The 18836-nt window shown below is 44.7% G+C and overlaps 1 protein-coding gene across 3 annotated transcripts in view; it reads right to left on the bottom strand.

Annotated features, from left to right (window-relative positions):
* Positions 1–18836, bottom strand: part of KIAA1614 (KIAA1614 ortholog) — a 61186-nt gene that overhangs the window by 23886 nt on the left and 18464 nt on the right. For all 3 annotated transcript variants that reach the window (XM_074308513.1, XM_074308515.1, XM_074308514.1), the window contains 2 exons: positions 7899–8048; positions 3615–5215 (listed from right to left, as the gene is read on the bottom strand). In XM_074308513.1, the coding sequence (XP_074164614.1) occupies positions 3615–5215; positions 7899–8048 (1751 nt within the window). The remainder of the gene's footprint in view (positions 1–3614; positions 5216–7898; positions 8049–18836) is intronic.

The following is an 18836-nucleotide window of genomic DNA, read 5'->3' as shown; positions in this document are numbered from 1 at the left end:
GCAGAGCCAGACTCACCACAATGCCTCAGAAAAACCTGGGCTTGAACCTCCAACACTTAACTAGCTGTGTGATCATGGGCAAATCATGTAACTCTTTGATTATATCTGGAAAATGAGGGTAACAATACCCATAATATCTACCTCATAATGTAATTATTTTTAACATAATATTTTATTTTTCCAATTACATGTAGAGAAAATTTTTAACATTTATTTTTAATAAGATTTTGAACCCTAAATTTGTCTTCTCTATTTTCCCTCCCTTCTGTCTAAGATGGTAAGGAATCTGACATAAGTTTATATAAGTACAATCATGTACTTATAAAATAGTTATTAGTCATGTTGTGAAAGAAGAAAGAACAAAAAGAAAAAAACTATCAAAAAATAAAGAAAGTGAAAATAGCATGTTTTGATTTGCATTCAGACTCCATAGTTTTTGGTTTTTTGGTTTTTTTTTTTCTGGAGGCAGATAGCATTTTTCATCATAAGTCTTTTGGAATTATCTTGGATCATTATATTGCTGAGAAGAGGTAAGTCAGTTACAGTTAATCATTGCACAACGACGTTGTTACTGAGTACAAAGTTCTCCTGGTTCTGCTCAATTTACTCAGTATAATTTCATTTAAGCTTTTCTGAAATCTGGTTTATCATTTCTTATAGCACAATAATATTGCATTACATTCACATGCCACAATTTGTTAAATCAATGCGCAACCCCTCAACTTCCAGTTCTTTGCCACCACAAAAAGAGCTCCTATAAATATTTTTCTACATGCATGTTCTTTTCCTTTTTTTATGATTTCTTTGGGACATACACCTAACAGAAACATTACTGGATCAAAGGGTATGCAAAATTTGATTGTCCTTTGGGCATAGTTCCAAATTGCTCTCCAGAATGGTTAGATTAGTTCACAACTCCACCAACAATGCATAAGTGTCCAAATTTTCCCATTTCTTCTTCAAAATTTATCATTTTCCTTTTCTGTCATATTAATCAATATGATAGGAGTGAGGTGGTATCTCAAAATCTCACAATCTTGTTGTGAAGCTCACTTTGCAAACCTTAAAGAACTAAATAATAGCTATTATTCTTATTACTGTTAATTTAACAGATTAGTCAGTTTTGATTTGTTCCATTTTTTCTATTTAACTTGTTGGGCAGAATGCAGAAAATCTGCCAAATTTTACCTATTCTCTCCTCATGTTTTCAGCAGGAAAACCCTCAATATATATGTAGATTACCAAAGTTCTGTATATAAGCTCCCAGAGCTGTGAGCTGCAGATTCTAAGTGTACTTGCTTAACTATAGGAAGTTAACTACGTCTCCTGCCCAAATGAAGGAGAAGACTGTCCATTTTTTGTGGAGATATTCCTTACTTTATTCAACTTGTTGACCCTGCTGACATATTATTTTGCTTATTTAATAGAATTATTCGGTATTTGGTATAGCTGTTTTGGAATAATTGTACATCTTGCCCTATAAAAATAGGGCTTATAAAAATTTTTAAAAATTAATATAAAAATGGAAGGATTTGGCATCTCAGATTGTGAGGGAGATCCGGGATCCACTTATTAGAGGGAACCATGACCCTTTAATAAAGTGCCATTGGCTCAGACCTCTGCCTCTGCCTGTCTTATTGTAGGTGGGATAATTTTAATCTCCACATGATAAAGGTCTATATCTTTGTCTTATTCACTTTTCACTGTTCACAATTCACTTAAATAGATCACATTGTCATTGCTGGAATTGTCCAAAGCATCTCCCTATCTTTAGATGTTCTGTTTTGGTGTGAAATTTTATCTTTGTTCTACAAAGACTGGAAATGATCATTTCAGATTGCTCAATTCCCTCTGTTCTGAAAAAGGTCCAGAGATCTTTGGTTGATAAAGTATGATCCAGCAGAATACAAGCTCTTTTAGAGAGTAATGTTTTTCATTTCTGACTTTATATGTCCAGCACCTATCACAGTGCCCTGTGCACAGTAGACACTTCATAAATGCTTGTTTATTAAATTTAAGCTATTAAAGATATTAACTATACTACAGAATCATCATAGCTCTAGATCAGAAGGTCTCTTTAAGGGCATGCAGTTCAACTCTTTCCCTTTCATTTGACAGTTGAGAAAACTTGTTGAATTAGATTTAGAAATTCCCATTTCTTCTCCAATATTTATTATTAGGGGGGCAGCTAGGTGGCGCAGTGGATAGAGCACCAGCCTTGAATTCAGGAGGACCCGAGTTCAAATCTGGTCTCAGACACTTTACACTTTCTAGCTGTGTGACCCTGGGCAAGTCACTTAACCCCAGCCACAGGAAAAAAAAGAAAAAAATATATTATTAGATTTAGAAAGGGGGATAGAACATAGCACAACTATGTTTTTTTTTTTCCTTGTCAAAAGAGAACGAGCTGCATGGGTATAATGGTAAATATTTAACAATCACCTCTTTGGGGTTGGGGAAGAATAAGGTTGACACATTTTCAAGTTTAACCAATATTATTAACATTTTTCTATTATTTTCTTAAATTCAAACAAATGACAAAACACTATATTAAGACCTGATTTGTAGTACTGTGGAATGTACAGAATGAGAAGAGCAATGCAGAGATTCTAGCTCCAGAAGTTGTAAATAAAACTCAGTAATTCTCCAGACTTTTGGAGCTATGATTCTTTATCTTTTGGGCAATCAATATCCCTCTACAGAGACATATGCAATGTGTACATATACATATATGTACAATGTCCTGTATAACAGGAAGAGCCCAGGACAAACACGGACTTCTCATTTTGACTGCCAGGAGAGGAAGTCCTTAATTAATTAAATGATAATAAATTAAATTAATTAAAATAAATCCAGAGCCACGTGCAATATGTACATATATGTATACATACAATGTCCTGTAATAACAGGAAGGGCCCAGGTCAAAAGTGGACTTCTCATTCTAACTGCCAGGAGTGGAAGCTCTTAATTAAATGATAATAAATTAACTTAATTTAACTAAAAATAGAGTTATATACAATGTGTATGTATACATATATGTACAATGTCATGTATAACAGGAAGAGGTGGGCTTCTCATTCTGACTGCCAGGAATGGAAGCCCTTAATTAATTAAATGATAATAAATTAACTTATTAGAAAGTGAATTAAATGATCTCCAATTCTAAAAAAAGACTCAGCTCTAGAGCTGGGAGGGCCCTTCAAGAGCATCTAATTTAACCTCCTCCCCTTTATTTGGCAGGTGAGGAAACCGAGACCTAGACTAATTAGTCACAAGATCAAAGAGTTTGGAAAAGACCTTAGAGTTCCTCCAGTCATCACAAGTTCCCTATATTACAGATGAGTAAACTGAGGCCCATAGCTATCAAGTGGCAAGTCACAGAGGCAGCCAGTGGCAGAGCTGGGATTAGAACTCAGACCCCATGACTACAAGTTTAGTACTTTATTTCACACACCAGGTCTTCTTCTTTTTTTTTTTTAAAGGAAGTTATTTAAAACTAAATTAAATTTAAATTTAAATTAAATTAAAACTATTTTGGTTCAAGATTTTTCTGAAGAATTTTGTGTGAAACCCCCGACCCTTGGGTGACATCCGTGCCCAGAACTCTCTCCTACCGTCTCTGCTTTTCCCCGGGGAGGGCTCGGACTCCTGCCGGGCTGGGCCCTTCTCCTTCCGATCTCTGGGGCTGTCTTGCGGCTCCCCGGGCCCGGTGCTGGCACCTGGGACCAGCAGGAGCTCCTTAATCTTGGGGGGCCCGGGCTGGATTTCTTCTCGAGGCTCGCCCCCCATCCCTTCCTCGTTCTCTCTCGGGGAGAGCTGCGGAGCCTGGGCCGGGTTCCTCGGGCTGTCTGGCCCAAGGTTCCGGGCCAGCACAGCCTTTCTGTAAGGCACGGGGGAGGAGGCTTTTTTCGCAGGCGGAGGAGTAGGGACCCACGTTCCTGGCTTGAAGGGTTGAGCGGGCTTCTTGGCTTGCTGGGGGGAGCAAAGGCTGGGTCTCCTTGTTGGGCTGACGTGGTTGGGGGGCTGGGAGGCTGCAGCACTTTTGAGGGGCTCCTGGCTCCCTAAAATCTGGGCTTCCACTCCTGGCACGGATAGCGCCGGCTGCTGGCAAGAGGCCGTGGCATTCGGTGCCCCACTGGGCGCCTGCGTATCTCCTGGGGGGGCCCACTTACAGCTCTGTCCAGCAGTCACTAGGGGGGGCCGCGCTTCTTTGGAAATGCTTTCGGCCTCGGGCACAGGGAACCGGGGGCCGTGGTCTTCTTTGGGAAGGGAGGAGCCCTCGGGGGCACTTCGAGGCTCCCGGAGCCTGCTGCCCGCCTCTGCTTGGCTGGGCCCGGTCCGGGCGCCCTCGGCTCTCTCCGGGTGGGGCTCTCTGCCCTGTCTCTGAGGGCCTGTGGCCCTGCGGCCCCTCGGGGGGCCGCTCCCCCGGGCTCTGCCCCTGCTCCTGCGGTGAGGGGTCCCAGCCTCCTCGCTGTCCGTCCTGCAGCTGTCAGAGGTGTCGGTGCTGTCCACCGCAGAGTCCGCCTCGTCGGGGTAGGAGACGCGGCCGATGTAAGTCTCTCGGATGTGCTCTGTGTGGAGGCGCTGTCGGGACGGGAGGATCCAGACCGGGGAGGCCGGGCCCCGGGCCGCAGAGGGCTCTGTCTGCGAACCCCCCTGACCCTTCCTCCCACACCGAGCGTCCTCCCTGTCCCGACTGTGGCTCCTGCCCAGGGGCATCTTCCTCTCCGCAGGAAACAGCTCCGGGTCTCGAGGCAGCCCCTGAAGGTAGGAGCCACATGCATGGCACGTCCCCTCAACTTTCAGCTCGGCCATCTTCCCAGCGAGGTTCCTCTTGCCCAGCCCCCCTGTGCTTCCTTTGTTTGGTGATGCCCAGGAGGCCCCGTCCCCGGGACTCTCTCGGGCCTGGAAGTCCCCATTGATGTAGTTGGAGAGGTCAGGCTTGGAGACCAGGGGCCCCTGACCCAGGGACCGGAGCACCGCGTCCAGAGCCCTCCTCGGAGGCTGTTGCGACCTCTCCAGATACCGGACCTCAGCATCTTGGGCAGACTCATCTTCAAAGCGGACTCTGGAGGGCGAGGGCCCTCTATTCCTCCTCTGGCCACAGCTGGACTCCCCGCTGGAAGAGTCACTTAGGCTCCCACCATAAGGAGCATCTCCGTCTCGGGAGGTGAGGGTCAGCCTGGGGGTCTGGCCCGCCCCACATCCAGCGTCCCTGGATTAGAGACAGAACAATGAAGAGATGAGGGTCACAGGGAAAGTGATGGAGGAAACTGGGGGAGATCCCTAGGACCACAAGCTCGCTCCCCCTGACCCGGCAATGATGAGCGGGGCTTTGTTCCACAAAGTAACTAAGTGACTTCGTACCAAACCACAGAGGGACTCAAAGATGGACAAGATGGAAGTCATTCTGGCTCAAATTGGCTTAATCTGAAATACCATGACACTGATCAATAGACACATAAAGCCAGAAGGGACTTTACAGCTCATCCCATCCAGGGCTTCTTAAGCTTTTTTCCACTCACAGCCCCTTTGTGCCCAAGAAATTTTTCCAGCGACCAGGTCTCGAATCTGATCCGAGGTATTTCTGGCAGCGTCTGTGCACGTGCAATGCAAAGTGTGCGTGCTGTACTGCCAAGTACTCCAAGAACTGCCAGAAAACTCTCAGATGCATTGTGAGTTTGATTTAAATTAATTTTTAGCCATTGCATTCAGAAAACTTTTACTGTTGCCACGTTTTTCACGCCCCTCACATTCAGTGGACCCCATGGGGATCTTGACCCTTTTAAGAAGCTTTGATTTAGTCTGTAGTTGAGGTAACTGTGGAGTGGAGTGGAGAGACAAAGTTGCTTGCCCAAGATGCAGTCACACTTGAATCCAGCACTTGAAGGAGGCTCCAGTGGCTCCCACCATTATCAGTAGGATCAGGTACAAACTTCTTAGTTTGGCCTTTAAGATCCTCCATAATTTGCCTCCAATCTACTTTTCCAGCCTTAGCCCCAATATACAGACTCTCTGTGCCATCTAGGATAATGTAGAACTTGCCACATGTATTCCTATTTCCTCTCTTATTCTTACAACATCCTCCTTTTCATCCATCCTTCCTCCCTCTGGTTCTGCTGAAAAAAGCTGGAGATGGAGTCATTAGGACATTTCTTTCATATTCTGCATGGATGATTGCTCAGAAATGGAAATAAAAGACAACTTGTGCATTTCTGCCGATGCATATGTGTGCACTTGTTAGAAAGGGTGCAAATATACATGTCAATGTGTGGTGTGTATGGGGAGCATCTGACTCTGTGCAGAGAGCTTTACTAATGTCTGCTTCAGTTCAGTTCAGTTCAGCAAACATTAGATGTCTGTTATTTGCACTGGAACTATCACTAGTTGTTCACATTACTAGAATACTTGGGGTTCACAAAGCACTTTCGGACCCAGGAGACTGATAAATCGACTATTGTCATCTCCATTTTATAGATGGGGAATTGGGGTTACATTGAAGTCCTTGGTTATCAACAGGAACCTGGTGAATTTACATGAGATCCTCATATCTTGTATGTCTGGTTCTTCCGATGGATGTCTGACCCCATTATCCATGACTTTATGTTAGATTGATATATGTAGCTGCTGTACCTTCCCCAAAAGAACAACAATTTAACCCAATACATTTAGTATGTTTGAGGAGCAGCATGGGAAATCTAAGATAAATACAAGCACTTGCACCCTTACAGGGAAAACAAGGCAAGTGAACAAGGGCAGGAGCTATGAGCCAAAGCCCAGGAGCATCCCTAGAAGACAAAAGAAGGGTCAAGGAGCTGACCTTCCATTTGGCTGAGAGCACCAAGAAGGGCTTCATTCCAAGGGGGCCTTTGACATTCAAGGAGTGGGATTAAAAAGGAAGGGTGTCTCTGAGGCCCTTCTGTCTCCATTCCAGAATGGGGAGGGGAAGAGTTCCTCTTCTCCTAAACACCATCTTGAACCATACCCAGGATCTTGCTTAATTTAACCAAACAAACATCAGAATCTGAGACTGCTCTTCAGGAAAAATAAGCAGATCTCTCTGTCCAGCCGAGTCAACAAATTAACAAGTGCTTTTAAACTTATTCCTAAGAACCAAGCACTGCACTAAGTAAGGCCTGAGCCTACCTTGGAGAAGGGAAAAGGATCGGCTTAGATTCTGGGACATCCAGAGGGCCCACACTTCAGTAAAGGGCAGACTTGTTTTCCACCTTCTCTGGTCACGAATCCAATGGAAGAGGGAAAAGTGTCGGGTAAAGTCTTGTCGAGTGTGGCTCAGCATCCCTGATGATTTCATGAAAAGTTTCAGGGAAGAACTGAAAGAGCGTGGGCTTTTTGGGGAAAATTCCCCAAGCGGGGAATTCCCTAACAACTGGCTATTCCCTCTGAGACTGCCTGAAAGGAGAAGCCCAGCCCTCAAGTGAGAGGACCGCTCAGACCCCGGCCTGGACAACCCTGGATAAGCCACTTAATCTGGGTTCCTCAACTGTGCAATGAAGGGACTCACATGGAAGGGCTTCCCATCTCTAAAACGAGGGCCCTGCAGTGTATTTATTTATCAGGAGAAAAAATCCAAAAAAGACAATCTCCTTCAGGTTGGGAGCCACCTCCTCTCCGGGTCCTGGTTGTGGACGCTCGCATTGGGAAAGGATCACGTATTATTCTCCAAGAGCACGGGCAATCCGGGAGGGGCTGCCGGGACACGCTGGAGAGGGGGATTTCAGCCAGGGGGACACGAAGGACTCCACAGGCCGGTTTCCACATGTGTAAGAGGCAAAATGAAAGACAGAGAGCCCCAGAGAAGGCAGCCGCCCAGCACGCCCGTCCCGGCCCCTCCCGGCACACCCAGGGCCAGCGCCGGCCCCTCCGTCCCCACTCACCTGCCAGGGAGCCGCGCGGCCACGGCCGGAACGATGTCATGGCTGGCCCGGAGAGGGCTGGTCCTGGCCTTCATTCGGGCCTGCTGGAGCAGCCGCTGGGCCTGCTCATGCCTGGGGCTCAGCAGCAGCTCCTGCCTGGGAACAAAGGCCCTGGAGGAGGCAGCGAGCCGGGAGGGGGCCGGGGAGGGATTAAAGGAAAATAACAAGGATTAGAAGAGGTTTAACAATGACAAGGTCCTGGCTGGGCGCAGGTCCCACGTTTCCCAAGCTGCTGTGCTCCTGGGAGCCCTCACTAGAGGGCACACTGCGTCTGAGGAACCGGGAACAGGGTCACCCGGGAAAGGAAGAGAAGACCGGCCGGCTGGGTGACCCCGGGCTGCCCGGCGCTTGGGGAAGCCTTGTCCGCTAGGGCCAGGAGCAGAACCCCGAGGGGTTTTCAGTCAATCAGTAAACATTTATTAAGCACCTAGGGGCGCACTCACTGACTCCCTACTGAAGGAAAGGGAAGCTGGAAATGACTGGCCGACTAGCATAGCATAGAGTAGCAGCAGTAACAGTAATAACAGATAATAATCCGTCAGTAAACACTTATTAAGCATTTACTGTATGCCAGGTCTTTTGGCTACAAAAATAGGAGTACAAACAAACAGGCCAAAGCCAGTCCTTGCCCTCAAGGAGTTTACAATTTAATGAGGGAGACAACACACAAACATATGTACCAATAAGCTATACCCAGAACAGAAAGGAAACAATTAAAAGAGGAAGGGCTATAGAATTTAGAATGTTGGGGAAGGCTTCCTGTATAAGGTAGGATTTTAGGTGGGACTTAGAGATATATTCATAGATTCACAACCTTTTTCTTTCCTAACATTTTCCAGTTCAAGGTCTCACACTTGGCGATGAGGTGGCCCTCCTCATTTGGCGGATGAAGAAGATGCAGCAGGTCAAGGTGAATCAGGACAGCTCTCCTGTCCCTCAGGCCCCTTTTCCTGCACCCTTCCAGTTCTGTTCCCTATACAAGCATAGATTAAGCACCTACCATGTGCCAGATGTGTGTGGATAGAGACAAATAACGCACACTGTTCCCTGCTCCCAAGAAGCTCACATTTTGCTACAAACATGTAAGTTAAGAGATGTGAGAATCTGAATTACAATGGGAAGATCAGGGAAGCCTTCCCATAGGAGGTGGTATAAACCAAGTGAATGAAGTTAGCAAGGTGAGAACTAGGATTAATTCTAGGTACAACAGATGAAAGGCCCCCTTCACTGACCGCTGGGGGTTGTGTGTGATGGTAAACTGCTGGAGAGCGACCTCAGAGCCCCTCTGTCCAGATCTTGGCTCTGCCAAATGAGCTCTGCTTCTTGCCTGTCTGAGAGTCCGAGGAAGGCAGGCAGGAGGAGTCTGGAGAGATGACTGGCCACAGCTCACCACAGATTTCTGATTGTTTTCCTCTTTGCTCTCCTACCCTCATGCTATAGTAACAGTCCTGGGCTGGGCTCACCTTTCCCAGGAAGAAAGATAAAAGCCTTATCTCTATGGTACAATTAAATACAACAAGCATTTAGGCACCTATTCTGTGCCAGATAGTGCTCTGGGAACATAAAGAAAACCTGAAGGGAAGAAACAATGCAGACTTTCATGGCCAGGGTCTGCTTCCCAAGTCTGTCTTGGACCCACGAGGGCCTCTTATTGCTGTCAGCACCAGGAGAGTTCCCCAGAGCACTCAGAGTGGGGGCTGGTACTGGAGGGAGTCAGTCCTTCCTAGCCCATTTGCAAAGGTCCTAAGGGAAGATCTTGAGGTTTTCCAGCCACTTCCACGCCTTGGTGCCTGTTGCCAGCCTCCTTTTCAGACTCAGAATTCAAGCTCAGTGGCTTGGGCTCACTTTATCTCACCCTCACAGATTCCCAGCCTCCTCTGATAGCCTATCCCTCACACTGAACATCTTTCAGCTCTGACAGCAGCTGTCAAAGTGAGGGGACATTTCTGGGAAAGGAGCTGTCCATCACTTGCCTTCTGACTTGTGTCTGTTTCTTCTGTCCCTGGGGTCCCCCGCTCCCCTCTCTGGGTGGTTTCCCTTTATCAGAATGGGAGCCTTGTGAGGGCAGGCTCTGCTTTCCTGTTGGGGCATCTTTTTTGTCCCGCATACAGTGAATGCCAAATAAAGCCTTTTTTATTCCCTCTCTCCATTCACAGACAGAACCAGAATCCGTTCCCAGCACTGTTTCCTGGCTCTGTGTTCTTGGGAAAGTCGCATTAGTTCTCAGAGGCCCCAGTTTTTTCCTTTTAAAATTGGGTACCTCTTGCCCTCCTGTCCCTCCCCGGGATTGTTTGAGGATTAAATATGACACTGCAGAGGTTGGTGCTTTGGAAAGAGTAAACTTCCCTATACCGTATTTCCAGTATTGTTCCATGAGAGAGAGAGGCAGCTTCTGGGCCTATGGCTCTGTTCCTGTCCATACATGCTGCTTTCTGGGGGGTGCCTTCTAGGCAGGCAGGCTTTTAATTGGGAGCCTGGCAGCGCGGGGAGATTGCGTGGGCGTGAAAATGAAAGCCCCGGGTCTGCTGCCAGCACCGAGCCCCCCAGCCCTCCCCCTCCTCGGCTTTCCTTGCCAGTCAGCTTCCCCCAGCTCTGCCAAGGACAGCTGTGTGCCCCGGGGGATGAGCTCTGGCAGGACAGCCAGCCCCGCGTCCCGCTCTCGGCCTCTGGCAGCCGGCCCAGGGGATCCGGAGCCTGAGGAGCCCCCGCCGCTGGGGCATTCATCCCGCAGCCCGCTGGGGAGCCACGGGCCGTGGTGCCCCTGATGCTGCCGCCGGCGGCCAGCTCCGCTTTGCCCAGCCTCCCCCTGCCCCACAATCACCATTCTGCCGGCTCCGCTTGCCACACGCTGGCCAGGCCTTTCATCAGCTGCGAACAAAGCCAGGCTCTCAATTGATTAGGAAAGTATTTTCCCCTTTTTTTCTGTGCAGCCTGCAGGCGAGTTATAATGACAAGGCTGAAAAAAATCGTTCCTGAGAAAAGCAATTAAAAGAAAGGGGGATTCAATAATGCGACTCAGGGGGCCGAGGGGCCGGCCACCCTTTAAAAGTAGAGTATGAGCCGCCGAGCCCGTCCTTGGGACCTGTTTGCTGCCATGAAAAAGAAAAAAGGAAAAAGAAATCTAGAGAATTTCCAGAAGGGAAAAACAGAGGTTGGGGGGACTCTCAGAGGGAGCAGATGTGTGTGATGTGTTCTGTGTGTATGTATCGTGTAATTGTGTGCCATGTATATGTGAGGGACGTGGGTGGGGTCACCTGTGCACACACATGGCACACACGTGTGCGCATTGGAGCCGTGTGGTGGTCATGTGTGTGCGCAGTCCCTATGTGCATGCATGGTGTGGGTGTGTGTCTGGTGCACATGTATGTGTGGTACCTCTGTATGTGTGTGTGTGTGTTTCCAGCCCATATCTAATCCTAATTTCTTTCAAATCACTTCGGTTAAAAATATATTGAGCACAGTGAGATGGGGAGAGAGACACTAAATTAAATTAGGCGCGGTCTTCCTTTTAAGAGGAGTTTATTCTAAATATGGGTCGCAGACTCCTGGGAGCACAATATCCCAGCTTCCTGGTGTCTGAGCTCCAGATGCCTCAGCCTCAAATGCTCTGAGAATAACTACGGGCTGGCTCTCGCTCACCCGCACTTTCCCCTTCCTTCCCCTCCTTCCTCCTCCTCCTCCTCCTCCTTAAGCTGCTTTACTAGGTCAGGCTTTTAGCCAGGCTGGATCTCCTCCCCAGCCTCCAGGAGCCAGGCCTGAACAGCTCATTCTTTAGCCTCAGCATCTCCCAAAGTCAGGAGGGTCGGGCCTTACATAGGAAAATGCCTAAACCAGCCTCAGACCTTGGTGCCCTGCCGGAAGGGGGCGGACGGCCCACTGGTCTGCTTGGGCAGCTGTGTCCCCCCTTCCAGTGAAAATAATCAGCTTAAATGACTACTTCAATGAGACTAGACTTTAACTCTTTCAGTTCCTAGGGAAGAAGATTAAAGAGGAGAAAATTTAATACCTTCCAGATTTTCAACAACTACAGCATCCGCGAGGGAAAAACAGCCCATTTCTGTAAATACTTAAGGCTTCCTGCTTAGCAGTGTCTCCAGCACCTTTTGGGATAATGGAAGCTTTAAGGGTCCCATGAATAAATGGTTCTTACTGTAGCCCTGAGAGCGGCCACCTCTGTGGGAACGAAGGGAACGTCTGCTGTCTATGGAATGGTCTTTCTGTCCTGGAGAAAGGGGACCTGCTATTTACTTTTGCCTGCCATTTACCCAACACGATGTTAATTTTTTGGAGCCACGAGGGGTGCCAGAGCACTGGGTCTGGAGTCAGGAAGACTCATCTCCCCGAGTTCAGTGCAGCCTCAGACCCTTACTATCTGGATGACCCTGAGCAAGTCACTTTGTCTCATTTTCCTCATCTGTAAAATGAGCTGAAGAGGGAAATGGCCCACCACTCTAGGATTTTTGCCAAGAAAATGCCATATGGAGTCACACAAAGTAAGACAACTAAACAACTCAACCACAACAACAAAATGCTATTTACTGCAGCCAGTCCAATTGTCCTTTAATAATCTGTCACCACCACACTTCTCTTTACCTTCCTCCCATTCCCCTCCTTTTCCACACCCCAACCAGGAGCTATCTCACATCCCATCCTCATCCAGAAGCCATCACACACCCCATACAGGAGCAATCCTACACTCCATCCAGGTGAGTTAGGTGGAAGAAAGACCTGCCATCATCAGGATGCTTCCCTCCTTGCTGATTATATGGGATGGGAAGCTGCATGCCCTCCTACTGCCTCCTGAGATCTTTCAGTTATAAGCATCTGCACTTCAATCTCCTAGCATTATTGTCCTATCTATCTATCTAATCTAAGGAAAGCCCCACCACTCTACTTTTAGGATTTCCAGATCTTCTTGTCTTGCAACTGAATTTACTTGGATGTACTGTGTCCCTCCAATTAGAGCATGAGCTTAAGAGTAGGGAATGTTTCAGTTTTTCTATTTATATCCTCAGTACTTGGCACACAGTAAGTGCTTAATAAATGCTTTTTAAAGGTGGTCATTCAAGAAAATTCAATGGCTTTATTATTGATTACTATAGAAAATCTGCGTTTCTCTGTCTATTTTAACGTACCTTTATTCTTTCTTTTCAATCTTATCTCTCACTACTTCTAAGGACAGATTATCTCCTTTAATCACACCATTTCTCCATATCATCCCATAATCATAACACTCATTCATTCCTGCTTTAGAGCGTCCGGTTGAAGCTGTCCAACCTTTCTTGACTATCTTCCCTATCAGTTCTCCTCCCATATTTCATAAGGCCCAGCTCAAGGCTGCCCTTCTCCATGAAACTTTTTCTGACTACTCCAGCCTCTAATTATATTTGGTTCTGTAATCTGCATGCTACCTTTTGGTATATTAAGATTCTTAAAATAATCTTAAAATTGGAAGCAATGATTTGGTTCTGAGTCAAAGAAGATCTAGGGTGGCCCAAGAGAGAGGTATAAACAAACAGCTCATCAGAAGAATAAAGGAGAAAAGGAAAGGAAGAAGGAAAAGAAATAAGGAAGGAGGGAAAGGAAAAAGGAAGGAAGGAAGAAGAAAATCAAAGAAGAAAAATAAGGGAAAGAGGGAGGGAGAGAAGAAAAGAGAAAGAAGGAAAATAAGAAAAGAAGGGAAGAGGGAAGAAGGGAAGAAGGAAAGGAAGAGCAAAGAAAGGAGGGGAGGAAAGAAAGAAGAAAGGAAGACAGGAAGGAAGGAAGAGAGGACATGGAGTCACATGGAATCAAAGCAACCTTTGAAAAGTATCATTCCATCCCTTCAGAGACAACACATTCTCCTGATTTTCCATCCCCTTCTCTCTATTCATTCAAGAAAGGAAGAAAGAAGGGAGAAAAGAAGGGAAGGAGAGAGAAAGAAAGAAAAAGAAGGCAAATAAGGAAAGGAAAGAGGGAGGAAGGAAGGGAGGAACAAAGAAAGGAAAGAAGGAGAAAGGGAAGGAAGAAAAGAAAGAAGGGAAGAAGGGAAGAAAAAGGAAAATAAGGAAAGAAGGGAAGAGGGAAAAAGGGAAGAAGAAAGAGAGGAGCAAAGAAAGGAAGGAAAGAGGGAAAGGAAAAAGGAAGAAAGGAGGGAAGGAAGGAAGAGACGACAGGGAGTCACATGGAATCAAAGCAATCTATGGCAAGTATCATTCCATCCCTTCAGAGACAACACATTCTCCTGATTCTCTATCCATTTTCTCTCTATTCATTCTTTCTGTCTCCTTAGTTTGATGCTGAAAAGATTATTGCTTAGATAAGGGCTGGACTCCAGGCATTTTTTCTGGTAGTCTGCCTCTACCCGGAATGCTCTCCCTCCTTATCCCCTTCTCCAGTTTCCTTCGTGTCCCAATTAAAATCCCTCCTTCTACAGAACTCCTAGTAATTCCTGTGCCTTTCCTCTGTTATCTCCAATTTATCTTGTTTGTATGTGATCATTTGCATGTCATCTCCATGTACTGTGAGCTACTTGAGAGAAGGAACTATTTTTGCCTTTATTCATATCTTCAGAACTTGGCCTATTTCATATTAATTAATATTCTACAATTAATAAAATAAGTGTATTTAATAAAGCTTGTTGACTTCATTTGACTTATGCTCAAAGATCTATAAAGTCATTTCCAAGTTTGAGATTCGTCATTCTAAGCCAACCCTGTCCTTCTCACAGATTCCCCCACCAACACATCTTACCCACCAATCTGTTTATTTTATCCCCCTAAGCTTGTTCTTCCTCTTGCCATCACTATTTCATCATCCAGACTTCTGGGTTCAAAGCCATTGGTTTATCTTTTTTTCTTCTTTAGGCAATAGGGGCTAAGTGACTTGTCTAGGGTCACACAACTAGGAAATGTTAAAGTGTCTGAGGTCACATGAACTCACGTCCTCCCGACTTCAGGGCTGGTGCTCTAACCACTGCGCCACCAGCTGCCCCATTGGTTTATCTTTGACTCTGCCTTCTGCCTTCATTCAGACATCCAATCCGTTACCAATCCTGTCTCTCCCCTTCTCTCCTCCCTACCCCAGCTTTGCCCCTAGTACAGTGCCTCACTAACATGGATCTGGACCATTGTACCTTCCCCACTTCTGTTTCCACTCCTTGTCTCCCCCGTCCCAATCCTGGCCAGAATGATATTCCTCATGTTATTCTTCTGCACATAAATCTTCCCTAAGTCTGGGATGTTGGGGTGGAGAACCTGCTCTTTGTCTCTACAAAGGATGTGAGGAAAGATCAGGTTTCATGTTGAACGGAGGGGGGAAGTGTCCTGGACAATGGAAGCCAGCAATGTCGACCTTAGCCCTCAGTACAAACCACAGGACACTGGGGAGGGGTGAGAGCACTGCACAGCTGGAAAACTGGAAGCAGCTCCCGCATGTTGCTACTGTGGAGGCAGATGGGGTGCCTGCCGTCCCGCAGGGGGTGGTGATGGATGCTGCTGTGCTCTCACCCCTCCAGGTGGGCCAGACCTGGCCCACAGCTGTCCTGGGACCCACAGGAAGGCAAACCAGCCTCTGCCTCCTCCCCACGGGGATATCGGCCCAGATGTGGAAGGAGCTCCTGTTTCTGCACATCTCTGCAAACAGACCTGGCAGCTTCAGCATCCAGAGAGAATTCTCAGTCTGGACCAGGGGAGCTGTGAGATATCTGGCATGGAACTACTCTTCAGCCTGCAATTACTCACCGGTGGACTGGGGAATGACCTAGTTTTCAAGCAGAACAGCTTTGAACTGGAAAGTGCACCTGAGTGCAGACTCTCCCTTCAGGTAACCTACAACAAGGACTGTTGGACCCACTGTGCTTATCACAGTGCTGGGAAATGCTAACTGCTTAAACAAATGCTTGATGAACTGCTTGATCGTTTAGCTGAGTGACTAAAACTAAAAAATAATCATTAATGAACCAATTCTACCTGAAGGGAGGTGTCTGCCAAGGTGCCTCAGAGACGTGTCATGTGCTATGGCCCATTCAAAATTTTTTTAGAAAATATTTTTTTTTGTCTTTTTCACAAGAGATTGTTTACACAGTAAGCACTTAAATGTTGAGCTGAGTTGAATGAAGGTTCAGTCAGTGTGCTTATTAATGACATGAAACTAGAAGAAATAATAGAAAACCCAGAATCAGAATCCCAAAAGATCTTGGTGTCCAAAAAACCAATTGCACAAAGACAGTGGAAAAATATTCTGGGATTTTAGCAGAATGACGGCTCAATATGAGTCTATGGTGTGCTATGGAAGCCAAATTAATATGTGTAGGGAGTGGCTGCGTTAACAGCGGGAGGCTGTAATCCCGTTGTACTCACACCTGGTTAGACCACAAGCGGAGTACTTTGCTCTGTTCTGGGGATCTTAGAAGCTACACTCATTTGCTGGCTTAGGAACTGTGTTACATGAATGTTGGTTGAGGGAATCAGGGCTTTTGGCTTAAAGAAGCAAAGGCTTACTGGGGAGATGGCAAGAGAGCTGTCTTCCTGAATGTGAAGAACTGTCAAAATAAAAATGCACTTATTTTTGCTTGGCTCTAGAGGGCAGAACTAGGCGGATTTCAGCTTGATTTCAGGATAGTATTTCTAACAATTAGAGCTGCCCCAAAGTGGAACGGGCCACCTTCCAAGGTAGAGCGTCTCCTATGGAGGCTTAGGGATATTCAAGAAGACATGCTTGCTCAGAAACAGATTTAAGTAGATGATAATTTCTAAAGCGTTTCCAATTCTGAGATGCTATGATCCTATGAAACCAGAGTCTAGAAAAATAATTGACTTGTTAAGTCATACAGTTAGTAAATGGAAAAGCCAGGACTGCTGACTCCAAGTTCAGTGATTTTTTCATTACTTTACACATGTATTGTCTTGTAGATAGATGGGGAAACAAATACCTACAGAAGTTAAATGATTAGCTCAAAGCTATATATTCATAAAAGAGGTGGTAAATCCAGTCTGAGGATCCTTCTCAAGAGCTCCAACCCCTTTTTAAGAGCCAACTGCTAAATTTTCAGTGTGACATTTATTAGGACTTGATTTATTATCTTGTTGATTGCTACATCTTAAGAAAATATTGGAGAAAATGAAGATTAAACTTCAAAGTGTGTCCTGAGAATCAGGAGAACATTGTACATAATGATAGCAACATTATGCAAAGAATAATTGTGAAGGATTATTCTCTTCTCAGCAATACAATGATATAAGACAATCCCAAAGGACTCATAAAGAAAAATGCTATCTACCTCTAGAGAAAGAACTGATGGAGTTTTCATGTAAACTGAAGCAGACTCTTTCTTTCCTTCCTTTCTTTTTCCTTCCTTCCTTCCTTGTTGCTTTATAATATATTTTAAATTGGTACAGCTAGGCCACCTTCCTTTGCATTTTTTTTTATTAGTTCCCTTGATATTCTAAACTTTTTGTTCTTCCAGATGAATTTTTTTTCTAGGTTTATAAAATAATTTTTTGTCAATTTAATTGGCACTGAATAAGTAGTTTAATTTAGGTAAAGCAGTCGTTTTTATTATATTAGTTTGATTTACTCGTGAGCAATTGATATTTTTCCAGTTGTTTAGATCTAACTTTTTTTTAATGTGAAAAGTGTTTTGTAATTCATTTAGTATTCATATAGTTTCTGGATTTGTCTTGGCAGGTAGACTCCCAAATATTTTATGTTGTCTACAATTATTTTACATAGGAGTTCTCTATCTCTTGCTGCTATTCTTTGCAACATATAGAAATGCTGATGATATGGATTAATTTTATATCCTGCAACTTTGCTAGTTGTTCATTGTTTCACAAGTAGGTTTTTAGTTGATTCTCTAGGATACTCTAAATATCCCATCATATCATCTGCAAAGAATGATAATTTTACTTGCCTACTCTAATTCCTTCAATTTCATTTTCTTCTTTTATTGCTAATGCTAATATTTTTAGGACAATATTTAATAATAATGTGATAATAAGCATCCTTGTTTCATCCCTAATCTTACTGAGAATGCTTCTAAATTTTATCCCCATTACATATAATGCTTGAGGTAGATGCTACTTAATCATTTTAAGGAAAATTCCATTTATTCCTATGTTCTCTAGTGTTTATATCAGGAATTGGCTTTTTTTGACATCTACTGATATAATCATATGATTTCTGTTAGTTTTGTTATTAATAGGGTCCATTATGCTGATGGTTTTCCTGAAATTGAACCAGCCTTGCATTCCTGGTATAAATCCTACTTGGTCATAGTGTATTATCCTGGTGATAAATTCATATAATCTCCTTGCTAATATTTTATTTAAGATTTTTCATCAAGATTCACTAGGGAAAGTGATCTATAATTTTCTTTCTTTATTTTAGCTTTTCCTGATTTGGGTATCAACACCATATTTGTGTCATAAAAGGAATCTGGTAGGACTCTTCACTTATTTTTCTTATACCATAACTTATTCAGCCATTACTTATTCAGCCATTCCCCAACTGATGGATATTTGCCCTTTGTCCAATTCTTTGCCACCACAAAAAAGTCAGCTACTAATATTTTTGCACATGTGGGTCCTTTTCTCTTTTTTATGATTTCTTTGGGGTTGTCTATTTTCCCAAATAGTTTATATAGTATTGGAATTAGCTGTTCTTTAAATGTTTGGTAGAATTCACTTGTAAAATCCATCTGACCCTGGAGATTTTTTCTTAGAAAGTTCATCGATGATTTTATTCTATTTTTTTAAAATGGGGCTATTTAAATATTTTATTTCTTCTGTTAATCTGAAACAATTTATATTTTTGTAAACATCCATCCATTTCACTTAGATTGTCAGATGTATTGACATACTATTGGGAAAAATAGTTCCCAATTGCTTCAATTTCCTTTTCACTGATGGTAATTTCACT

The sequence above is a fragment of the Sminthopsis crassicaudata genome, chromosome 4, assembly GCF_048593235.1.
Source record: "Sminthopsis crassicaudata isolate SCR6 chromosome 4, ASM4859323v1, whole genome shotgun sequence".
Lineage (NCBI taxonomy): Eukaryota > Metazoa > Chordata > Mammalia > Dasyuromorphia > Dasyuridae > Sminthopsis > Sminthopsis crassicaudata.
This window is presented reverse-complemented; position numbering and strand designations above follow the sequence as displayed.